The sequence below is a fragment of the Ananas comosus genome, linkage group 17, assembly GCF_001540865.1.
Source record: "Ananas comosus cultivar F153 linkage group 17, ASM154086v1, whole genome shotgun sequence".
NCBI classification, from domain to species: Eukaryota; Viridiplantae; Streptophyta; class Magnoliopsida; order Poales; family Bromeliaceae; genus Ananas; species Ananas comosus.
Genome location: NC_033637.1, coordinates 8,657,801 through 8,682,724, shown reverse-complemented (window position 1 = coordinate 8,682,724; position 24,924 = coordinate 8,657,801). Strand labels below are relative to the sequence as shown.

Sequence of the window (24,924 nt, the reverse complement as noted above, 5' to 3'; positions counted from 1 at the left end):
CAATTACTCAAACTTGACCATACTGCACCACTAGCATTATCATGCCTTGTTTCCAATCTTCACCGTTGCTCTCCAAAATTTCATTAGTCTCTCAAATAGACAAAAATAACAGCAAATATTCTACAACGACATGCATTTAATCAGTTAATGCAATTGGAAAAAATACAGGACAATCCAACATATCAAGCTTCTGACATGATAAGATTGATGTAAAAACCCTAAATGTCATGACATTGGACCACAATGCCCATATTGTTGTTTCAGAACCATCAGTACATTGCAAGCCAATAATAATTTGCCAAACTTTTTAAAGAACAATCATGCGTACAATTAATAAAACCCATAATCTAACTCTTATCTAATATACAATGTATAAAATTAAGTGGTCAAGGAGGCAGTCTTTTAATGGCATGCACTAATGTCCTATACTTTTCAATCATTGAGTCCAAGCACTAATTTTGCACTTCTTACATACTAAATTGTTCTCTTTCTATATATAAAAAAGAAAAAGAATCCTTTGTCTGCTCTTTCATGGTTGGTTTGTGATCACCTCTATTCCAAATTCCAAACCTAACATCTCCCTGATTTACGATTTTTCTCATCTCTTCCAATTCTCTTTACTCCTTTGTGATGTTAATTAGCTTTTTTTTTGTCATGTTTTCAGTATGTTGTATCTATACATCTCTCTCAATTCTTCATGATCACTCCATAGTCGCCATCTTGCTCTATCCATCTTGAGATATCACACTTCATTCTATTATTATACTAATTAAGTTTTAGTAACACTTACAGACTTCATGCAAAGACAAATGAATCACCTACAAGATTTGTCTTTTAAAATATATATATANAATATATATATATATATATATATATGTAGATTAGCAGTCAAGTGCCGAAGAACCTCTCCAGGTACTCGGTCGATGCGATGTTTATGCCTATAGAATCTCGAAGAAAACCAGACTAGGGAAGTTCCGCATTCCTATAAATGCATGACGCAATAAGAAACTGCGGGAAGGAGTAGCAAAACAAGATGCAAGCACAGACAGCTAACTTATTGAAGCTAGACAGTTACATATAACTCCTGACAAACGGTTTTCAATTCAAAAAACCAACTATACCAGACGCAAACAGACCTCCAAAGGGCACAATCTTGCAAGACATAAAGGAGATGAACGGAAAAGATAAGAGTACATGACGTCACACTCAACTAAATAAGCCTCGTTACTTTTTGTCGGTTCCTTTCTTTTTCGTGTCCGTCGAGGCCCCTCCCCCGGCGGCCTTCTTGGCAGCCTTCTCTTCCAGAGCCTTCTTATCCCTTTAAAAAGATCCCCAAATTTCCAATATCAGATCTTTTGCAGAAACCAACCATCCAAAAAAAACAAAAAACAAAACAAAAAACAAGAACTTATGTTATATTTTCCCGAATTTAGAGAAACCCTAACCTCTCGCGTCGCTGCTCGGGAGTCAACCCATCGTCTTTCCCTTTCCCGCCGGCTTTCCGGGCCTGCGCCCTCTCGCGATCGCGCTCTCTCTGATTGCCGCGTGATCGTTCGAATTAAGGAAACATCATAAGAGATATATATGCATCAAATCATACTTAATTAAAATCACCTAACAGCTTAATGAAGTGGAGAACAAGTCCGAATTCGACGTCAAAAATTCAGATCATAACGAAAAACAATAATGAATCGATCAAACAACGAACGATGTAGCGCAAATGACGGAAATTCTTGAAAGATCGAGCGAAGAAAACAACCAAACATTAAAATAACAAAAAAGAGGAAAGGATTGAAGGAGGAGCGATTAGGTGAGGATATGGGTCATATTCTCTGGTGACGGAGGAGGAAGGAGAGAGAGACCTGTGGTCACGGCGAGCGCAAAGACCGAATTCGCGAAAGTTTTGCGAAAGTTAGAAAACAAAAGAAATAAATAAACCGGTGAAGAAAGGAAAGCAGGAGAGAGCGAGTTTAGGGTCCGCGAGTCCCAAATTCCAATTTTGACCGCGAGTAGGAGACAAGCGTGCAGGAGACAAAGTCGGTAGGTCTCGAAGCTTCTTGGCCAAAATAAATAAATGTAAAGAATTGTGTTAGGACTGGTGGATCTGCGGATATAAAATATTTTCATAATAAATTTTAATTAAATAAGGTTTAAACAATAATTTAACTGAAAATAATGTAAAATTGATTTATGTGTCATATATATAAAGTTTTTTTAGAGTTTGTTAGTAATTAAATTATTTTATAAAGTCATATGTGGAAAAAAAGAAAAAATTATTTAAAAATTTTAAAAACATTTATATAAATTAAAAATATAGTAAATTTAGTTGATATATTAACTACTATTTATTAATTACTAAATTTTATTTTATAGAAATATTTGGTCAAATTTTGTGAAAATTTTGACAAATATTTTGTTTAATTAAGTATAATTAATCATAAAAAATTAAAAATTATAAAAATTAGTTAAAAAACAAAGTTGACTGGTCTATTTCAAAGAATCTTAATAATTGAGGGGGTCCACACATTTTTTACAAAAATATATTATGGTGAAAATGTATAGAGTCTTCTAAAACTTTCAGTTTTTTTAATAAAATAATTTTTTCAAAACTTTGTAAATTTTATTAAATTTATTAGTAATTTCACGAGATTTAATAATTTTAATTATCTTTGATCATTTTAATTTAACTAAATATAAAAATTAAAATAAAAAAGAAATAAGAAGTTGAGTGGGTTTCAATTAAAAAAATTGTAGTTGATAGTTAATGGGTATCTATACTATATGTTTTTTACCTACATTAAATGGAAGGATATTATTTGATGCACAAGTGTATAAGTAAATTTTGTACACTTTAATTTTAGATTTATAAAGTATAAATCACATTTATAAAATTATATTTTAATTTATAATATTCATTATTAAAAATTAGGGTTGGTGCATTTATAAACCGGTTGTAGGTAAATTTTATTTTTTTATAGATAAGAAGTGGGTTGAGAGGAGAATCATTCCATACTTTAGGGGCGTGTTTGGTTCGAAGTCGGAGTCGTAATCGGAATCAGAATCAAAATAAGCTGGAATCGGAATTGGAATGACTCATTACCTAATTCTGTTTGGTTCATCACCTGAATCGGAATCGGAATAAATCATTCCCATTGTCGGTGTTTGGTTCAGATGGATATAAAAACATAATCAAATTAATATACTAACATTATCTTTATAATATATTAATTTAAATTCAAATTAAATATTAAATATTAAAAATTTACATCAAAATTTTGAAATAATGTCAAAATTTTAAATCTATTTTTTTTAAAAAAAATTAAACTTTGAAGTTGAGTGGATAATTCAAAATATGAAACTAAATTTTGATTTATTCAAATTCAAACTTAAAATTACAATTTAAATTTTAATTTGAATCCATAAATTTAATTTAAGTTTTAAATAAAATTTGAATAAAACTTTATATAAATTAAAATTTAATTTAAATTCAAATTCATAAGTTAGATTCAAAATACTTGATTAAATTTTAATTTTTAATTTAAGTTCAAATTAAAATTTAAAATTATATATTTAATTTCTAGATTTAACTCATATTTTAATTAAAAAAGTTGAAAAAATAAATTTAATCCGAATAAATATCCATTCTGTCCGGATTCAACTTCTAATCCGGCCTTCTAGGCCGGATTAAAAAAAGGGGTGATTGAGCGATTCCCATTCCACTCGGGAATCGGAATCAGAATGGGACTCCCACGTACCAAACACCCACAAGCGGATTCACTCATTCCCATTCCGATTCCATGATAAAAAAGGAGCGAACCAAACACGCCCTAGGTATCTATAACCCTTATGAAAGCCCGTTCTCTTTTGTCCACGTGGTAATATTAGCTTAACTTAATTTTTTGTGGGCCCTACCTGTCATCTTAAACTATTCTATTGATTAGTGGGTGGGGCCGACCCGACCAAATTTTTTTTCCTCATATATATTTATTTCTTAAACATTGTATCCATAAATTACTATTGTTGGAACTTAAACTCTATAATATTTTGTACATAGACTTTTTATCTATAACCCTTATGAAAGCTCGTTCACTTTTGTCCACGTGACAATATTAGCTTAACTTAATCTTTTGTGAGCCCTACCTGTCATCTTAAACTATTCTATTGATTAGTGGGTAGGGCCCACCCGACCAAATTTTTTTTTCTACTTATATATATTTATTTCCTAAACATTGTATCAATAAATTACTATTGTTGGAACTTAAATTCTATAATATTTTGTACATAGACTTTTTATATATTATGGATTATAGATTATATTTGTTAAATTATATTTTGGTTTCAATAAAGCTAACTAAAATACGAAGATCCCATACCCAACCCGAATCTTTTTTTGACCCAAATCGGACCCGATAAAAAATAAATGGTATACGGGTAAAAAAAACCCATTAAAGTTTCGGTATGGGTTCGGATTCTTTATACCCATCCCCGAATTAAACCCAAACCGAATCTGACCTTTTAATGGATAGATTGCAGAATAGTTTTCAAATACAGATCTGGACACGGACCCGGACCTAGACCTGAACCCAGTGAAATACCCAATAGTAAATAAAAAGATTTGAAGTTGAGGGATAAATCTCAATAAAAGTTATAGATGAGGGTTCTCTTTGTATTTTCATCTTAGTAAAATTTAGCCGCTATGTTTACTCCTTTCTTTTTTAAAAAAAATTTACTATTTATTTTTTAACCCAGCCGCTCTGTTTACTGCTTGAATCTTCCTCTCTAAATAGGGGTCCCTGTTTATTGCTAGAGTTAAGGTGAGTAAAAAAAGAAAAAGAAATCAAACCTTAGCCTCATTTACCTCTCTGATCCCTCTGAATAGATGCAACTCATTAGAACACGAATTTTCTATAATAAGAGGTTTATAATTTATTCATAAACTATTTAATAGTTTATACAAAATATATGCATATGGGTATGTACCAGATCTAGATCCAACCTGTACCTAGTCTTAAGTGTGGGTAGTATATGGATAATCACTATTGAGACCCGCTCAAATAGACCCAATAGGTATATTAGTAACTTAAATATCCAAACCTAAACCCGAAGTTAAATAGGTAGGGCATATATTTTTTTCCTGCCCTTTTTTTTTTTTTAGGGTGCTACTACAATATATCAACTACCCAAATCTGACCCGGTCCACATATACCTTTAGATTTCAAATTGTAAACCATGTGCATGCAATTGTTTTGAAGTGTGAGGACTGAGAATTTGGCTGTGTAGCTAAATTCTTTGTTGACGATATTTTTGTGTGTAATTTAATTAAATAAGCACTCGTCAAGTTTTAGGAGAAAACGAGTTATGATGGAGAAGTTACGCGACCTTTACTAATCATTTAGATTGCGTTTGTTTCGAGAACAAAAGGGGGAATAAGCCCTTGTTCCCCTATTTGTTTCCAAATACAGTGTTTGATACTCGAGAATAGTAGTTTTCGGGTTTCTGGAATAAGTCGGTACAATGTTGGAACTGTTGTTCCACCTTTTCTCTAGAACAAGCTTATTCCCATGTGAGAATAAGTTTGATTAACGTCTAAAAATAATTTTAACTATGACATTAATTAATTAACTAATTTAATTAATATATTTAAATTATTATTTAATACTTAAATAATAAAATAATTTATAAATTTTTTATTACAATTATTAATTAAATTATGATTATTTACAATTAATAATAATTACTTAATTTATTAATTTATAATTAATTAATTATTAATTAGTTAATTTATTTATAATTAATTAATTTATCATTAATTTATTCTTAATTATGTAATTTATTATTAATTAATTAATTTATTATTAATTAACTATTGAATATACTATTAATTAACTATTGAATTTACTATTAATTAATTATAATTAATTTATTTATTTCATTATTATTATTTATAATTATTTAATTAATTAATTTAAAATTAATTATATAATTTGTACTATATAATTATTACTAAATTAATATTTATAATTATTAATAATTTATGATTATTAATTATTTTAATTTATTATTAATTAATGGATTATTATTTATAATTATTGATAATTAATTAATTTTTAATTTTAATTAGTAATAATTTATTATTTATAATTATTAATAATTTGTTATTTATAATGATTATTAATTTATTATTTATATTATATTATCTAATTAATTTATTTTTAATAAATTATTATTAATTAGTAATATATTATTTATAATTATTTATTATTGATTAATTTATTTATTTATTATCAATTAATTAATTTATAATTTATAATTATTAATAATTTATTATTTATAATTTATAATTATTAATAATTTATTATTTATAATTTATTATCTAATTAATTTTTGATTAACTAATTAATTTATTATTTATAATTTTTTATTTAATTATAATTATTTAATTATATTATTGTTTATAATTATTAATATTAATTTATTATTTTTAAGTAATATTTTAATGTTAATTAATTAGATAAAATAATTTTAATTTAAAATTATAACTCTTATTCTCTTTGTTCTAATCTAACCATCCAAACACTATTTACCTTATTCCTAGGATCAACTCAATTTTCATCCAAACGCAAAATTGGTCTAGTTCCTATTTATACCTGAACTTGTACCTATCCCTAAAATAAGTTCTTACTTATACCCGAACCAAACGCAGCTTTAAAGTGAATAGTAACTTGGGTTTCTGGAGAAGCCAATTAGTGGAGATAGCTTCTGGTGCGTATTGGACTCCGTTTATAGTGATCCAATAGCTCGTTTTCAACAGTTTGACTATTTTGGACCCAATGGCATTGACGGATTTGGATTTGGATGCACGATTTTCGAGAAAAAGAAATTTTATCGCAAAAAGGGTTTTGTTCCTTATTTTTCTTGCGTTGTAAAACTTCTCGTGCTCCGTGCGTGTGTCCTAGAGTAGGGTGGAGGATATTTTAGGTACCTACCAGTGGTAGGGAATTCAAATTCGAGTTTGAAATTGAGGTTTATTTCATTTACACACATATATATATATATATGTGTGGTTTTTGGAAATCGGAGAGAGGATAGCTTTCGTCGCAAATTGGCGACTATATCGGGAGAAACAAAATAGTAGTTTCGATGCCCTGGTCATGCTGAACGTGCTGGCGCAATCCGATCGTAAATCCGTCGGACGGATCTCTTTGAATCACATAAAGATCAAGAAGGGGTCGAAAGTGGCAAAATGAGAAATTCACAAAACTCCCTATAGTTTATGTGCTGTTTAGCGTGATTTCGAACGTCTAGCTCCGTACGTGCGAAATACACGCGCTGTGAGGGACTCGGTTGAAAATATTATACTTTGGAGGACTATCATGCAATTTACACTTGGTATATATATAAAGGTATTAGGGTTTCACGCATGAAACCGACCCTAGTCGTATCTCCTTCCCTCAGCTGAACCTAGCCGCCTTCCTTGTTTCCCCCTGCTATCGCCGCGCGCACCCCGGCCACCTGCGCACACCGCCGGTCGCCGGAACCGGCTGCTTCTCCTTCGAAAGCGCCATTTCCAACTCCTACCTTCACCACCTGGTACGAGCAGCAACTTTGGAGGGCTCATCGACCTTGGGATCCTCCCCTGGCCGTGCCTCCGGCCTCCGGCGACCTTCCCCACCGGTCGTCGCCGTCCCCGCGCGCTGCCGTCACCACCTGGGTGACTTGCGGCCAACCCGAGCGAGCTCGGGCTAAGGTAACCTCATCTCTCTCCCCTCGCGCTGCCGCCGCCTAGGACCGGGCGCGCTACCTCCCTCCGACCTCCGGCGACCTTCCATGCCGGTCGCCACCATCCCCGTCTACCGCCGCCACTATCTGGGTGACCTGCAGCCAACCTGGAGCAAGCTCAAGTCGAGGGTTGTCAAATTCCTCCTCTCACGCCGCGGCCGCCTAAGGCCGGCCGCGTCGCTTCCCTCTGGACTCCGGCAACCTATCGCCGTCGCCTCTGAACGCCCGCCGGCCGTCGTGGCCACCGTTGCTCCCTGAACCCAAGCCTTAGTCGTGCGGGCTCTCCTTGCTCCACCGCCCTCCAGCTGCCTCCCACCACCGACCGACGCGAGCGCCGACCTCCCCACACTGGCCGCAACAACCTGCTGTCGGCGGGCCTGCCGTCCGGCCGTCATCGGCTAACCCGAGCTCTTGTGACCCGGTAAGCTTTTATTTAGCTGGTTTGCATAGTACTTTGGGTTCGGGTTGCTGTTCCGGCGGCCTGAGGGCACCCCGATGCTTTCAAAAGTGAGCACGATGATCCTTGATCAGTGCCGATCATCGTGCTCATCTCCTTTGGGGTCAGCAAGCCCCCGGTTTGCGAGTTAAGTGAGGTTTAGATTCAGTGCGCGTAGTTCGCTGAATTTTATGTCGCTTCCACGCTCTCCATAGTGGACGGTCATGCTCCAAATCGTGAGCACAGCCTCCGACATGTCGAGACCTATCAGCGTGTGTCTCGGCTAGCCTTGAAAAGCCTCTGTTTGTGCTGTCGAGCCGTAAAACCCCCAAAATTCACATAAAACAATATGACTTTATGTGATTGTAGGGACTTTTATGCAAATGTACACTTCGTGGCCGCTGTGGGCAGTGTGTGCAAGTGGCCGGTGATCTCTGGACTGATTGTCCAAGGTCCAAGACCTTTGCAGAAATCGAATATCGATTTTCGGCGCATTTTTTCGGCAAAATTCGTCGTGGAACGCGGTTTCAGTTCAGATTTCTTCCGACAATGCATTAGTGTATTATACTTTGTCGCTGAGCCTTATTGGCTGGTTAATTACATCGTTTCGAGGGTTATGAGACGACGGGTGAGCCACGGTGGGTTCCGGTGTCGAAATTGACACTTTCGGGAACTCGGATCGGAACGGTTACCTGACGATAATCGTTTTGATGTGAGTTTACGTGTTTGCTGCCAAGACCCCTTTATTATGGTGTTATGGGGTAGCGGATTACTCGTGGCACGAGTCGTTAAGTCCCGGGACACTTCGTGGGTCCTGGCGGAGTCCAGATACGATTTTCGGGACTTCCGGCGAGTTACGGTAATCAACTTTGGAAAACCGATTCCTGTGGGATTAATTATGGGGTTGTGAGTTTAGTGTTTTATATTTATGGATTGGATTCTAACCCGGTGGACCCTCCATAGGTCCGATTGACGTTCTTCCACAGTCGGAAGACAGACGCTACGTTCGTATAGGTGGGTATTTCGATCCGAAGTCGGTACAATGGTGCACTCTCGGTGACCTTCTTTCTACCTTTTCTTTACTATTACCTTGCATATCATGTGATGAGCCTAGCACCTCTTTTGACTTCTTATTATTGCTCTACTCCGCTATTTTTCATATTCAGTATCATGATTTAGAAGTAGAGCGAATTATCGGTTGTACTTGAGATCTGTGACCTATTCGATTGGTTCAATGATTCTGATATTGTGACCTATTCGGTCTGTTCAGTTACTTGATGACCTACACGATCGACATACCCTGAGCGGTAGGATTGTTGGCTAGTTGCCACCGATTGGCTATTGAGCATATCAGCATCGATCGCTACAACTCATACACATTTCACGAATACCAATGGTCTGATCCACCGTAAAAGGGGTGTTCTTTTTCAAAAAGTGGTTGAAAGTGCCAGCTCGTGAGCCCAGAGGCCTAGTCTAGGTTATATGCAGGAAGAGTGGCAGTGGCACAGGCTTGAGGTCTGCGGACCGACATGGCAGGTTTCTGGCTTAGGTATCTTTGAGATAAATTGTAATATACCGAAACTCCGGTAGACTATATCGAACTTTAGTCAAATTGACCAAAGTGTCCGAGAGAAATAGTTGGACAAAGTCTATTTAACATTCCAACAATGTTGGAAGGGTTAAAGTTGAGTTTCAGAAGAGTTAGAAAGGTTTTAGCATTGCTCGCGCACGAAACGGAATCGAAACAATGCAAAACTGAAATTCAGGAGCTTTGTAACCGGTTTAACACCAGGGGTGTACCGGTACTAGTCGGCTGACCAAGAGCATCTGCCTCTACGCGATCGTGTAACCGGTGACAAATCCAAATAGTACTCGTACCAGACTGCTGACCGAGAGAAGCAGCTCTCGGGTTAGTCTCTGCGTAACCGTTAAACCGGTGACAAGGACTCGCGTACCGGTACGCAGTGCCCCTCGCAGCAGAGTTGGTCTGCTGCAAATAAAAAGAAATGGAGGGTCTTTTTGCTATTATAACAGCTTATAAAAAGACCTCAACCCCTCCTCTCTCATTCCACCAGTGAACCACCCTCTCCAACTCATTTTTCTCCCCCTCTCTCTCTAGAGATCTCTCAAAGGAGTCAAGTGGAGGAGATTAGAGAGGATTGGAGGAGATTCTTGGAGCTTTGAAGGGTTTAGAACAGGTGAGGTGCTATCCGTTCAGCGTCTGTTGACGTGCCCGAATCCGACCAAATAGGCAGAGCTCAGGGCGTGACAGATATAATGGTATCAGAGTGTGGTGAAAGTAAAAAGTCTAGGATCGACTTAGGGACCTTAGGATTGAAGACCTTAGGGACTTAGGAAACGTTTTACGTGGACTTGGTTATGCGGAAGCTAATTGATTGGGTTGTTGTTAGTACTTCTCTAAAAGGAGTTAGAGATGGATTCGAATGCTTATTTGTTTTCTTCTTGAGGGATTATGTGGGGCGGCCGACTACATAATGCTAAGAGTTGGAAATGATTACACTTGATTGCTTTCGCTTAATTGGGTAGTTAATTGGATCGTGTGTGTCACGTGTGTCGAGTACTAATATGTGTGCTACGTTTCAGGACGTGATGGCACCACCTCGACGTTCGACGAGGTCTGCTCCGGCATTGGCTAGTGAGGTGCCCGAGCAATCTGGATCGGATGAAGTGCGCGAGTTGCGAGCCCAAGTAGCTGCTTTGGCTAGGGCTATGCAGCGACAAGGGGAGCAGATCGGGAGACTCCACGAGTTGGTGGCTCGACAGGCGGCGGCGGCGGCTGCACCTATACCTCAGGACCCGCCCGCACCTGTAGCACCTACTCCTGCGGTAGCGTCAGCACCAGTGATGGCTATTCCTCCAACGACTTTGGGTTCTTCGGCTCCTATACTCGAGGCGCTTGAGGCCGAGCAGGAGCGGTCGTTGGCGGTGTTGACGGCCTTTAAGCGGTTCAACCCTCCGATTTTCAACGGTGATGATAAGGACCCGTGGTTGATGGAGGCGTGGTTGACCGCTATGGAGGTGTTGTTCGAGGATATCTACACCCTCGAGTGGGATAAAATTCACCTTGCGACTCACTGTTTTGAGGGCTCGACTCGTTTGTGGTGGACTCGGGTAAAGAAAAGTCAATCTTTGGATCTTGCTTCCATGACTTGGGAGGCATCTTTGGATCTTGCTTCCATGACTTGGGAGGCATTTCGGGAGCTACTATTGATGGAGTACTTCCCGAAAAGTTACGAGCGGAAGATCAGGGAGGACTTTCGCAAATTAAGGCAAGGAAACCAATCGGTACGGGAGTATGAAAAGGAGTTCTCGTACATGGTGAATTGTGTGCCGAGCTTGGTTCATGGTGATTGGGACCGAGCGGAGGTTTTCGAGCGCGAGTTGCAACCCGATATTTTCAGGGTTATTCATGCATTTCGCTTGAAGACCTATGAGGAGGTACTTGATCGCGCGTTATGGGTGGAGCCCGATTGCGCGAGAAGAGCGCGAGGCATTCGAGAAGGACAACGACAAGGATAAGTCCAAGAAGCGGGCGGCTAGTGGATCCGCGGGGCAGTCGAGTTCCAAGCGACCCCCTTGGTATCCAAAGTCATAGTGGAGGGGAGGTAGGAGCCAGTCGAGGAGCCAGACAACGACTTCCTTCCCATGTATGATTTGCGGTGGAAATCATAAGCCCAGTGATTGTGCTCAGCGTGAGGAGAGGTGTTTCCGATGCCGCCAAGCGGGGCACATGAGTTGGGAGTGCCCGGGAGGCGCGTCACCTGCCCCGTAAGCAGCTTCAGTTCAGTATGCTCAGCGACAGCATGCGGGATTGCCACCTGACATGTCGGCTGGACGCGCATCAGTGCAGCATCAGCCAGAGAGATCATGAGTACCTAGTGGACGGGTTTTTGCCACTCAGGTGGAGGAGCCTGCAGTTCCAGATAATGTGGTGGCAGGTATTATTTTAATTAAAGGCACTAGAGCTAGAGCTTTATTCAATACGGGTGCATATCATTCATTCATTAGTGCGTCATTTACTAAGACTCATGGATTAGAGATAAGTTATAACCCGGATTATTGGTGGGTTAATGCACCTGAGCATTCGTTTAGTGTTGCATGAGGAGTGCTTGGCTTGTCCAGTTCAGATAGGTGATTGGATCATGCCGGCAAATTTGTTGGTGCTAAACTCAATGTGGGGCTTCGATGTAATCTTAGGGATCGATTGGCTCACCAAGTATTATGCGATTATCGATTGTGAAAGTAAGGTGATCACATTTCGTGAGCCTATTCAAGAGGAGATGGTATATCGTGCATGCAAAAGCTTGCGCTTCGCGGCGACCGTGTCGGCGGCAAGGGCGAGGAAAATGAGTAAGGGTGGATGTGTGGCCTATTTGGCAACAATGGTTGATACTCAAGGGAGCATCTGGAATTGGGGAACATCCGAGTAGCGTGTGAATTTTCAGATGTGTTTCCGGCGGAGTTACCGAGATTGCCACTGGACTGGGAGATCGAGTTCGTCATTGATTTGATTCCCGGGGCGGCGCCAATTTCGAAGGCTCCGTATAGAATGGCACCGGTGGAGCTAGTGGAGTTAAAGGCCCAATTGCAAGACTTACTCGATAAAGGCTTTGTGAGGCCGAGCGTGTTGCCGTGGGGAGCTTCGGTACTATTTGTAAAGAAAAATGATGGCATGCTTCGACTCTGCGTGGATTATCGCGAGTTGAACAACGTGACAATTAAGAACAAATACCCGTTACCGAGGATTGATGATTTATTCGATCAGTTGCAAGGGTCGAGGGTATATTCGAAAATTAATCTTCAGTCGGGGTATCATCAGTTGAAGATCCGGCCGAAAGATGTGCACAAAACGGCATACTGTACGCGATATGGCCGCTACGAGTTCACGGTAATGCCGTTTGGGCTTACTAATGCCCCTGCAGCATTTATGGACTTGATGAATCGAGTCTTTCGACCGTTGTTGGACCGGTGCGTCGTGGTATTCATTGACGACGTGTTTGTTTATTCACGGAGCGAGAAGGAACACGAGGAACATTTGAGGACCGTGTTGGAAATACTCCGAAAAGAGAAGCTTTATGCTAAACTAAAGAAGTGCGATTTTTGGCTTTCGGAAGTTACCTTCTTAGGTCATGTTATATCCGGGAGTGGCGTCTCGGTGGATCCAAAGAAAGTTGAGGCGATTAAAGATTGGCCTCGCTCGACAAGTGTAGCGGAAATCCGTAGTTTTCTCGAACTTGCAGGATACTACCGGCGGTTCGTGGAGGGGTTTGCTAAAATAACTACTCCACTAACGTGCCTCACGCATAAAGGAGTGAAGTATGTTTGGAGCGACGATTGCGATCGGAGCTTCGAGGAGTTAAAGAAAAGATTGACATTGACCTCGATGCTTGCTTTGCCGACTCCGGGGGAGAGTTTTGTTCTGTACAGTGATGCTTCATTTATTGGTCTTGGGTATGTCTTGATGCAAAATGGGCAAGTCATCGCATATGCTTCATGCCAATTGAAGAATTATGAAAAGAACTATCTGATTCACGATCTGAGCTAGCCGCGGTGATATTCGCGCTAAAGTTGTGAAGGCATTACTTATACGGTGAGCATTGTGAGATATACACGGACCATAAGAGTCTCAAATACTTATTTACCTAAAAAGAATTGAATATGCGACAACGGCGGTGATTGGAGTTGCTAAAGGACTATGATGTCACTATTCTATACCACCCCGAGAAAGCAAATATCGTGGCCGATACTCTAAGTAGAAAATCGGTGGAAAACTTGGCTGCGGCGATTACACTCCAACCGTTATTGCAAAAGGAGATGCAACGGCTTGGTCTTGAGGTAGTAGCTACGGGAGTGTCGGTTACTCTTGCCGCATTGGTTGTGCAACCGACCTTGTTGGAGAAGATTAAAGATCTACAAGCTTCCGATCCTTATCTCCAAAAGGTGCGTAGCGAAGTTGAAAGCGGTAGTGCTGATGATTTCAGCATTGGGACCGATGGCGCACTTCGATTCAGACATCATTGGTGTGTGCCTAAAGACGAGGACATTCGCAAGGCGATTATGCAAGAAGCGCATCAATCTCCCTATCGCATACACCCAGGCGGCACCAAAATGTATTCAGACTTGAAAGTGCATTATTGGTGGCCGGGCATCAAGAAAGATATTGGGGAGTTCGTGGCTTAATGTCTCACGTGCCAACAAGTAAAAGCGGAGCGTCGGTTTTCGGCGAAAAAATTGCAAAGTTTATCTATACCCGTTTGGAAATGGGAAGACATCGCGATGGACTTTGTGACCGGTTTGCCTCGGTCTTAAGCCGGGGATGATGTGATTTGGACCGGTTGACGAAGTCGGCTAATTTCTTGCCGATCCATACCACGTGGTCAGGGGACAAGTTGGCTCAAGTATATATCGACGAGGTTGTAAGACTTCATGGGGTTCCGGTGTTAATTGTATCGGATCGAGATCCTAGGTTCACATCTCATTTTTTGAAAAGCTTACAAGACGCTTTGGGCACACGGCTCGACTTTAGAATGATGTTTCATCCTCAAAGTGATGGTCAATCGGAAAGGACAATACAAATTCTTGAGGATATGCTTCGAGCGTGTGTACTTGATTATAAGGGCGGATGGCACAATTATTTGCCGATGGCAGAATTCGCAAACAATAATAGTTATCAAGAAAGTATCGCGATGGCGCCATTTGAGGCCCTTTGTGGAAAGAAGTGTCGCTCTTCTATCCATTGGAGCGATGTGGACGAGAGAATTGCTCTTGGCCCCGATGTGGTGCGGGAGGTGGAAGAGAAAGTTCGCCTTGCCCGCCAACAACTTGCGACGGCGCAATCTCGGCAAAAGAGTTATGCCGACAAGCGGAGAAAGGACTTAGAGTTCGCGGTTGGAGACTGCGTATTTTTTAAAGTATCGCCCATTCGAGGTGTAAAAAGGTTTGGAGTCCGTGGGAAGCTAAGTCTCCAATATGTTGGACCGTTCGAGATATTGGAACGCGTCAGCGCGGTGGCGTACAAGCTTGCATTACTACCGAGGCTTGCGGGAGTGCACAATGTATTTCATGTGTCGAATCTCCGCAAGTATATTCGTAATTCGACTCACATATTGGAGTATGAACCAGTAGAGTTGCGGGAGGATATGACTTATGAGGAATATCCGGTTTGTATTCTTGATTGAGAAGAAAAGAAGTTGCGAAATCACACTATCCCCTATGTTAAGGTCCAGTGGAGCAACTATGCGGTGCGTGAAGCCACTTGGGAGCTTGAGGAGACAATGAGGAAGATGCATCCTCACTTGTTCGAGTCGACGAGCTAAGATATGTGTTAGTTTCGCGGACGAAACTAATTTTAAGGGGTGGAGAATGTAATATACCGAAACTCTGGTAAACTATATCGAACTTTAGTCAAATTGACCAAAATATTCGAGAGAAATAGTTGGACAAAGTCCATTTAACATTCCAACAATGTTGAAAGGGTTAAAGTTGAGTTCCAAAAGAGTTAGAAAGGTTTTAGCATTGCACGGCGCAAAACGGAATCGAAACAATGCAAAATTGAAATTCTGGAGCTTTGTAACCAGTTTAACACTAGAGGTGTACCGGTACCAGTCGGCTGACCGAGAGCAGTAGCTCTCGGGTTAGCCTATGCGCGATCGTGTAACCGGTGACAAATCCAAATAGTACCGGTACCAGACTGTTGACCGAGAGAAGCAGCTCTCAGGTTAGCCTCTGCGTAACCGTTAAACCGGTGATAAGGACCTGCGTACCGGTACGCAGTGCCCTTTGTAGCAGAGTTGGTCTGCTGCAAATAAAAAGAAACGGAGGGTCTTTTTGCTATTGTAGCAGCTTATAAAAAGACCTCAACCCCTCCTTTCTCATTCCAGCAGTGAACCACCCTCTCCAACTCATTTTTCTCCCTCTCTCTTTCTATAGATCTCTCCAAGGAGCCAAGTGGAGGAGAGTAGAGAGGATTGGAGGAGATTCTTGGAGCTTTGAAAGGTTTAGAAGCTCTCCTACAAAGTGGACCTTGGAGTGCTTTGGGTTAAGGTGAGGTTTCTTGTAAGAGCTAGGCTAGGGTTTGGTTTTACACCCTAAATCTTTTGGATTTGATCTTCTTACAAGAGTAGAAACCTTATTGAGGCCATAGAACACACGAAAAATTCATGTTTCTCTATGAGCTCTCATGGTGGATTTCTAGGGTTCATGTTATATGCCCTAGGAATGGTTTGAATGACCTAGAAGTGGTTTTAGAGGGATTATTAGATGGTTCTAAGCTAGTTTTTGTTTAGCTCTAAGATCAATTCAAGGAATATTGCTATATGACATTGTTAGGGCACCAAAATTTGGGCTTTTGTCCTAGGTTGGTTTAAAGGCAAATTGACCTTATAGAAACTAAATTAGGGGTATTCCTAACTAATATATGAACTCGGTTCGGAGATCCGACGAGTCTACGTTAAGTTAAGGGGGAAAAAGCCTAATTTTGCTTCGTTTTGCCGCAGGCGAGAGAATACGCGCCCAAAAATTACGAGATTTGAACCGCAACACCTTTGCTACCATACGAGGTGGGGGGTGCTATTCGGAATCTTTGAATTCCCTTCCATGTTTATGTTATCCAATCTCTGAATTCCCTTCTATGTTTATGTTATCTTTTTATTGAGCATATATGAATAGTGTCATTCATGTATGATAGGGTAGTTGATATGTGAATATTGGTTGAGATTTCAATTATATGGTTCTAACGTAGATGAACATAGTAATTGATATAGAACCATATGAGATATGTATGTTTGAACCCTATACTTGTGTGAATGTGAGACATGGACTATGATAATAGTAAACAAAGGTAATCATGACATTAGTGATGAGATTGGCATCGAGAGATGAATGGTTGAACAAGGTTAAACCAATTGTGGCATTATGGCAAGTGTAGCCTAGAGAGTGGCATATATGACAAGGTAGAAACCTGTTATGACATTGTGGCATTGTGGCTAGTAATTATACGTCCTCAAATTGAGGATTGGATCGATACTCACATCGGGTTTTGGCTTGAGGGAGATAGCTCCTTCTCAAGCGGTGTACTCCGGAGTGTAGACACCATGGGGAGAGTGCCCCGTCGATGGTCCCTCGGGTGGTAGTGCTTGGAGCCTCTCCCGGTAAATAGGAATGTGAATTGTGAGTTTGGGGTAAACCAAGAGCACCCCGAAATGATTGGGTAAAAGGCCAAAGTTAATGTGGAAAAGCATGCATGCATATTTATTATACACATGATTATATATTGTTGATCAGTTTTCTTTCAGGCATTGTATTAGTAGTAGCATTAGTTAGTTTGCTATCGTTCTTTCTTGAAATATATATGCCTAAATAGACCTAGTGGGTAAGTCGGCAACGTCGGCAGCCGAACCCGCTGGGAACTTCGTTGTAGTTCTCACACCACTAACCCTACAGATCCGAGCGCGAGTGGGGCGGCGAAGGATCGAGGCAAGGGTTTAGTGTCACGCTCCGGAGCAGCCAATTTGGTCGGTTCGGGCACGCCGACAGACGCCGAACGGACAGCACCTCCCCTGTCCGCCTAAGTCTCTAATCGACAAGTATAATTCAAGCAATTCAACAAGATGAATGCATTTATACTAGGTTTGCTCGAGGGCAAACAAAACCATAATAGCGAAAGTTCTAAGCTACTACTATAACATACAACCCATACATGTCATTTGATTACATTTGAAACAAACACAAGTAAACTATTCACTTACATTCATTCTTATCCATTCATTTACATTACATTGGCATTCAACCCAAAATACATAATTTACATCTTTTTACATTTCTAGTTCAACATACAAAAGTTGAATATGTACATAGGGTATGCCTATAAACTCCGAGGCCGCTAACTATGGCGCTAGTCCCTTGCCTCGATCCTTGGCCGCCCTGCTCACGCATGGATCTGCAGGGTTAGTGGTGGTGTGAGAACTAAAAGAAGTTCCTAGTGGGTTCGGCCGCCGACCGCGCCGACTCGCCCACTAGGTCTATTCAAGCATATGTAATTCAAGAAATGATAGATTGCAAATCAACTAATGCAAAACTATTACAATGCCTACAAGAATGCTATCAACAGATAGATAATCAAAAACATGATAACTATGCATGCATGTTCTTGTTCTTATTCTCTTTGGCCTTTACCCAATTATCCCGAGGTACTCATGGTTCACCCCAAACTCACAAACCACAATTCCCGTCTACCGGGGGAGGCTACTAACACTACTACCCGAGAGAACAATGACGGGGCCTCTCCCCGTGGTGTCTACACTCCGGAGTACACAGCTTGAGGACGAGCTACCTCTCGCAAGCCAAGCTAGTGTGAGTGCGATCCAATCCTCAGTTTGAGGAAGTTTGCCAAACCTGTCTCAATGCCACAATACCTCGATGCCAATGATACGTTATTACCATATCATGTATACCACTATATCCGAATCACACTACTCATAATGCCAATCTAGGTTAAACCTTGTTTAACTGTTCTCTTTTCGATGCCAAATTGAGTCACTATAGTCAATGTCACCTTTGTTTACTATTGTCATAGTCTTTTTACACATTCACATGCACATAGGGTCTTTACATTCTCATATGGTTCACATGGTTCTTTACCGATTCACATATTCTCTAAGCATCTAAATGCATTTCAACCAAGAACAAATATCACACTACCCTACATGCAAGAATGCTATAATATCAATATGCTCAAATAAGATGACATAGATATAGAAAGAGATTCGGTGTTTCCGGATAGCACCCCCCACCTGTGGGTATGCTAGGATGCCGCGGTCCTGATTTCACGATTTTTAGACCTCTACGCCGCAAGCTGCAACGATCTGTACCAATTTAGCCTTTTTTCTCAATATCTTCGCGTACGCTCGTCGTATCGCCGAAACGAGCGCACCAACGCGTTCGTTAACCTACCAATTAGGTTAAAAAGAGATCAAACCCAAGCTTTGACCTCAAAATTATAAAACCCTAACTTTAGGTCCCTCAACAATGTCATCTTTCCCAAACTATCCTTCCTTTCTTCAAACGGAACGAACAGAGATAGAATCAGTGATTGTCTGATAATGAGTAAGGAATATCCGTCTTTCTGCTAAACAGGATCTAAGGTATTGAGCAGCGGTGTAGCATCAGATCCCAAAGATAGTAAGTGTCCCTAGCATGTATACTATGGGGAAAAACTACCATAGAAGCCCTTAGATGCTTCAACTAGAAGCAAACATCAAAACCCTAAGGAGAAAAAATGGAAACTCACCTTAGAGCCCAAAGTTTTCCTCCAAAAGCTCTTATGCAAGCTTGCCACCACCGTCGGAAGCTTCTGCTCCAAGCTTTTCTCCTCCAAAAGCCCTCCTTTGGTCCAAGCTCTAGAGAGAGGGAGAGGGAGATGAGAGGTTTTAGAAAGAGAGAGGAAGAGGTTTTTAGGGTTAGAGTGAGAGAAATGAGCCCTAACACTAACCCCTCTCACATATACACCCAACTCATAACATTTTTGCACTTAAGCCTCTCTCATTTCCATTTTTCACATCAGCCTTCTCTGGGCAATTTTCGCATGCGGGGACCGGTCTCTCCTCGCAGGGACCGGTCCCCGAGAGCACACCTCTCAGGACTTAGCCAATTTTCCATCTTTTTGGCTGGTTACACGCACGTGGACCGGTCTCTCACCGCCGGACCTCGAGAGCAAAACTCCTGAACTCAGCCGAGGGGAAATTTTCCAACCTACGGGGACCGGTCTCTCCTTCCAGGGACCGGACCCCGAGAGCCCAAAATCTGGAACTTAGCTATTTTCACAGATTTTGCTCTCTAGGTCCTTTTTACATTATACATAGGTTCCAAAGCACTTAGAACCCATTGAAGCTTATTCCAACTCATTCGACTCTGCGTTCCGGTCGTTCCGACGGAACTCGGCACGATTTACGGGAATGCGATATGTTACATTTAGCGTCATAGCTAGTGGCCACTGGAGTATAGTTATTCCCTTTTGTTTATGTTTTAACTTTTGTTATGTTGAACAAGTGATGTAATAGAATCATGTATTTTGGGTAGGATGACTATGTGATGTATAATCAAGAATGCAAAGAGAATGAATGTAATAACTTTAGTTTACTTGTATTTGGTTAAAATGAAATCAAGTATTATGTATGTGGTTGTATGTAGTAGCTTAGAGTTTTCACTACTTGTTGTTGCTTGCCCTCGTGCAAGCCTTGTATAATTGCAAACTCGTTGTTTAATTTGCTTGTATACTTATTATTAGAGCCTTGGGCGGACAGGGGAGGTGCTGTTCGTTTGGCGTCTGTTGACGTGCCCGAATCCGACCAAATAGGCGGAGCTCGGGGCGTGACACTAATCGTCCGGTTGATGCATGCATACAGTAGCGGTAGCGTTATATGTATATCCTGTTTCCTTTATTTGTCATTGCTATTGTATTATCATTGTATGCACTTTTAGTTATCCTACGTTACTCGTGAGTACCCCTCGCCCTCGTTGGCTTGCGGTACCCACTGAGAGGGGAGACATGTGTACATGTTCTCATTCCCCACCATTTTTCAGGTGACGTTGCTTGTCCGAGTCGAGACGGAGCATGAGGCGCGTGTGTCACGCCCCGGGACCGGCAGAGGCCCTCCCGGTAGCGTGCCCAGACCCGCCATATGTCAACACATATAAGGCGTCTACATCAACAGCGAAAAAATAAATCAAAGATAAACAACATCTAGAGATATCAGAGCATAAATAGATCTATCATCTAGAACAAGGTAAAAGGATAAATACAGAAGCAATAAGAGTGAAACATATAGTTATACAATATCTGCCCAAAAGGTACACAAAAGGGTGGTCTCTAGTACACTGGTACAGCTCTCAACCTCTCTAAAATAAAAATATCGAGAGGTAGACCACCTATGAACTCGTCACTCGCAGAAGAGCTAGCTCGAAGCAACGCCCTTCCCACGGTCCCTAGCCTCTCCCGGCGTGGAAGGCTCTGAAAGAAAACATAAAATAGAGGGCGTGAGAACTATAATTTATAGTTCCCAGTGGGCAATTACTGACCTTAGCTCAATGCACGACTAGGCCCCAAAGAAAGTGTAAGTCTAAAAAAAGAGCAATAATAATGAATAAATTGCATTTAAGAAAGCATAATTAAAATGCTAAGATACTACATTGTGTCAATTAAGATGCACCTTTATTTCATAATGAACAAGTATGTCCCTATATGACCACAAGTAACAATCATGATTTGCTTTATGAAATTATGTGTTAGAAAATTGCGTACGGTAAAAACACAGCGGAAAAAAAATCAAACAAATTTGATTTTTGAAAACTTTCGAGATCCAATCTTAAAAACCACGCAATTAGGATCCCTCATGTTCTTTAAGATTAAAGGAGAAAAGTAAGATCGAATCTTTACCTTATTTGCGCATAAATCTTCACCTCAATTTGATGATCGTGGAATTCGGTTCTCTTGAAGCCGCACACGCGTCCGGCCTCTATAGGTATTCACACGAGGTTCTTGATTTGATCGATGTCCTCATCGGGGTGCTAGCTCCTTTGCAAAAGGACGTCTTTCTTGCTAGAAGATGGAAGAGAGAAAAGAGGAATATTACGCTAGGGTTTCTAAAAACTTCCGTATATATATATAGGAATATAATCCTATTCCTAATAAATAATGACATTAAGGATAAGTATAAAATCGTAGATTAAATTTATTTTTCCTTAATTGGTTAATCGAGTCAATCCTAATTTGATTCGACTTGAATTTTATATATATTTGATCTAGTCAAATTAATAATGCCAACATTTGCACATAATGTAAGGAAAGTATTGCAGCTACCATGTGGCATTTGAATGCGCCGAAATTTTTTTTTTTTTTCATTTATAAAAAATATTGAAATTCCAAATTCCATGTATTCTTAATATCACATTTAATGATAATTAGTATATATATGTACCAAGATCAATCTCGTGTGATACCAACCAAGAAATTATTATTCTAATCTAATTAGAAGAAGGGTTCGAATTTCAACCTGTGCAAATTAACCGAATTTAATTCAGCAGTTGATTTGATCTGAACTTCGGTCCTTTGAGCCGCACAAGTGTTCGGCTCTACGTGTTATCCACACAAAGGTGCCACGGGATCTTGTGCTTCAACACAATCATAGTGTAATCTCGAAACTCCTTCGTTGATTTCTTAGTGTTAATGTGGAGAAAAAATTAACCTAAAAATTGTGCTAGCAATTTGAAGAGGATTAACCTAAGAGATAATTAATATTGGAGATCACTCCTCTTATGATTAAAAGAGAGCTCTAATATAGTTGAAAAGCTTTCTCTTTTGTTTTGTATTCTACTCAAATCAGCCTAATATTTTTCGTCATTGGGAGATGCCCCTATTTTAAAGGTGAAGCCAAATGTTAGAGAGACGAGATAGAGCTAGAGAGCGTTCTCGATAATGAGACTTTCATTTTCACTATAATTACAGCTCAATTAAAGTTTCTCCTTGTTTGGAGAGGAAGAAAAGAACGAGAGAACTTGAAACGTGCATTAGGAAATTAACTCCTCTCAAGTTAAAATGCATGGAGGCGAAAGAGAAGAAAAGAAAGGAGCGTTCTCTTCCTTTCCATTAAATAGTACAATTATTATGCAGCGGTTTCAAATCTCTTTCTTTTTTCCCTACTCGTCTCACACCCTCCACAACATCATTAATACAAGGATTAATTAAAAGAGAGAGGAGCTATCACTTCATACTTGTTGCAACTAATTGCACATAAGCTCTCGTACTAAATCAAATTAGTATTGTCACGTCCATACAATTTTTCATGCTTTTGCAAGTTAGATGTTCCTGGCTATACCACCTAGCAAATAATTCTTGCTTACAATTTAGGCAAATAGTCTCTATTAATATCTTCCAAGCACTAGATCACAACGCAGCCTTATTTTTGTGTGACCACATAGGTTCAATTCTACCTGGTAGTAAAATGTGAAAGTAAACATCTTAATGTCACCGATCGGAACTCTTCTCCGAAATGACCAAAAATCATTTTTGGCATCTCGACAAACTGAGTGTAATAACTGATCTAAAATTACTTCTCTCATGGGTACCCACAATCCACGAGTGACACGCTAGCAGTATACTCGTGGCAATCTCAAGTAAGAATTAATAAATAGGACGGATGCCTGCTAGTGTAGTTACCGTGTGAAAATCCTTCTATCACTTGTCCCGATTTGAACCGATGGTTATGGATTACTTCGTCAAACCCCATTACTCAATCATATTCTCATCTGATTAACATTATGGAAACCTCTTTCCATAAAAATCATACTGCCTTGGCAAGGACATTTTATATCTGTAAAACAGATAGTAATAGACAATTTACCTCCACCCGAGGGTGATAGATATCGCATCTTGCACACACGCTACCTCCAACGTATGACCGCACCGCACCAACATGGTGTTTGACTTAACCCATGATTAGGGTATAAGTATTTACACAGTCAAACTACAACTAACCCACTACGCAAAGATAACCGTTTGGCTCAGTCAAAGGAATCAGCACACTACTACAGTATGGAAACAATTCTGATGAGGTGAGTAGACACCATGTGATTGTTTATGAGTTGGTCACGCTGAGTGAAATTGTTACTCCAACATCACTTGTAATGGCTTACTCTATGTGTCACCCACTAATGACTTGAGACTTCATCATCCCATAAGGAAGTACAGCATAACACTGAATCTATTTGGATTTACCACGCCCTCGTGATAATCCTATATCAGGAGCATTTAAGAATTAATTACAGGAAAATAATGTCTCAATTTCTAGCCCAAACTTCTAGAAGTTAATCTTCTACTATTAATATCTATGGGCCGATTCATAAATAGATTTGGCAAAATATGAATGAGAATGCCAAGATTTAATCATGAAAGAAAGTACCAGCTGATATTAACACCTTAAGTTATGACAAGATTGGCTTTTTTATAGGCGTAACTAACACATAAGTCCTCTTATAATTTAGGCTAACTATTAGTAAGTCCTTCTCTAATAACTATTGTACAATTTAAATACCACTAATATTGTAACAATTAACAAATTACTCCAATTATCACATATTGACAATTAGGTCCTGCCGGCGATTTTCAAATAATCGCTGGATCGATACTATCCGATCAAAATCAACAACCCTTATGTGGTGTGTCACGCCACGGGTCCCTTTTTCGTTAAAAGGTATGCGGAAAGCGTCTGAAATTTTTTTGAAAAATCTGACCGCCAAGATGGTTGGCCAGAGTCCCGCCGTCACGCCCTGGGGTCCTTTCAGTTTGGAAGAAAGCGGAAACGCCTAAAATTTTTTTTTTTTTTTAAAACAACCTGACCCCAAGAGTAATTCAGATCCGCCACAAAATACAGGGAAATCCACTTGTTCCTACGGACAGAGTCTCCCTGTATATTGCAACGGGCGTCGCACAAGTACAAGGTACACAATCAGAGTACATGAACCAGAATACCAACCACAAACCATATGAACACACAATCGCAAACTCGCACATAAGCAGGACGTTCATATACATTCACCATTTTCACACCAAACACGACAAGTAGCCAAAGTTCTTAAACATAAATCCAGAACTAGTCATTGAAATGTATTCCCAAGCACAGAAACTTTATCTTTTA

General features: G+C 40.0%; 2 protein-coding genes across 2 annotated transcripts in view; one reads left to right on the top strand and one right to left on the bottom strand.

The window, feature by feature from the left end:
* On the bottom strand, positions 1,022-2,009 carry LOC109723581 (small EDRK-rich factor 2-like). The gene is made up of 3 exons (XM_020252015.1): positions 1,821-2,009; positions 1,446-1,545; positions 1,022-1,318 (listed from the first exon to the last, which is right to left on the bottom strand). The coding sequence occupies exons 1-3, from the start codon at positions 1,825-1,827 to the stop codon at positions 1,225-1,227; spliced, it is 201 nt and encodes a 66-aa protein (XP_020107604.1). The 5' UTR covers positions 1,828-2,009; the 3' UTR covers positions 1,022-1,224.
* Positions 12,307-24,924, top strand: part of LOC109722902 — a 15,286-nt gene continuing 2,668 nt past the window's right edge. Inside the window, exon 1 of the mRNA XM_020251080.1 lies at positions 12,307-12,586. Within this exon, the coding sequence (XP_020106669.1) occupies positions 12,307-12,586 (280 nt within the window). The remainder of the gene's footprint in view (positions 12,587-24,924) is intronic.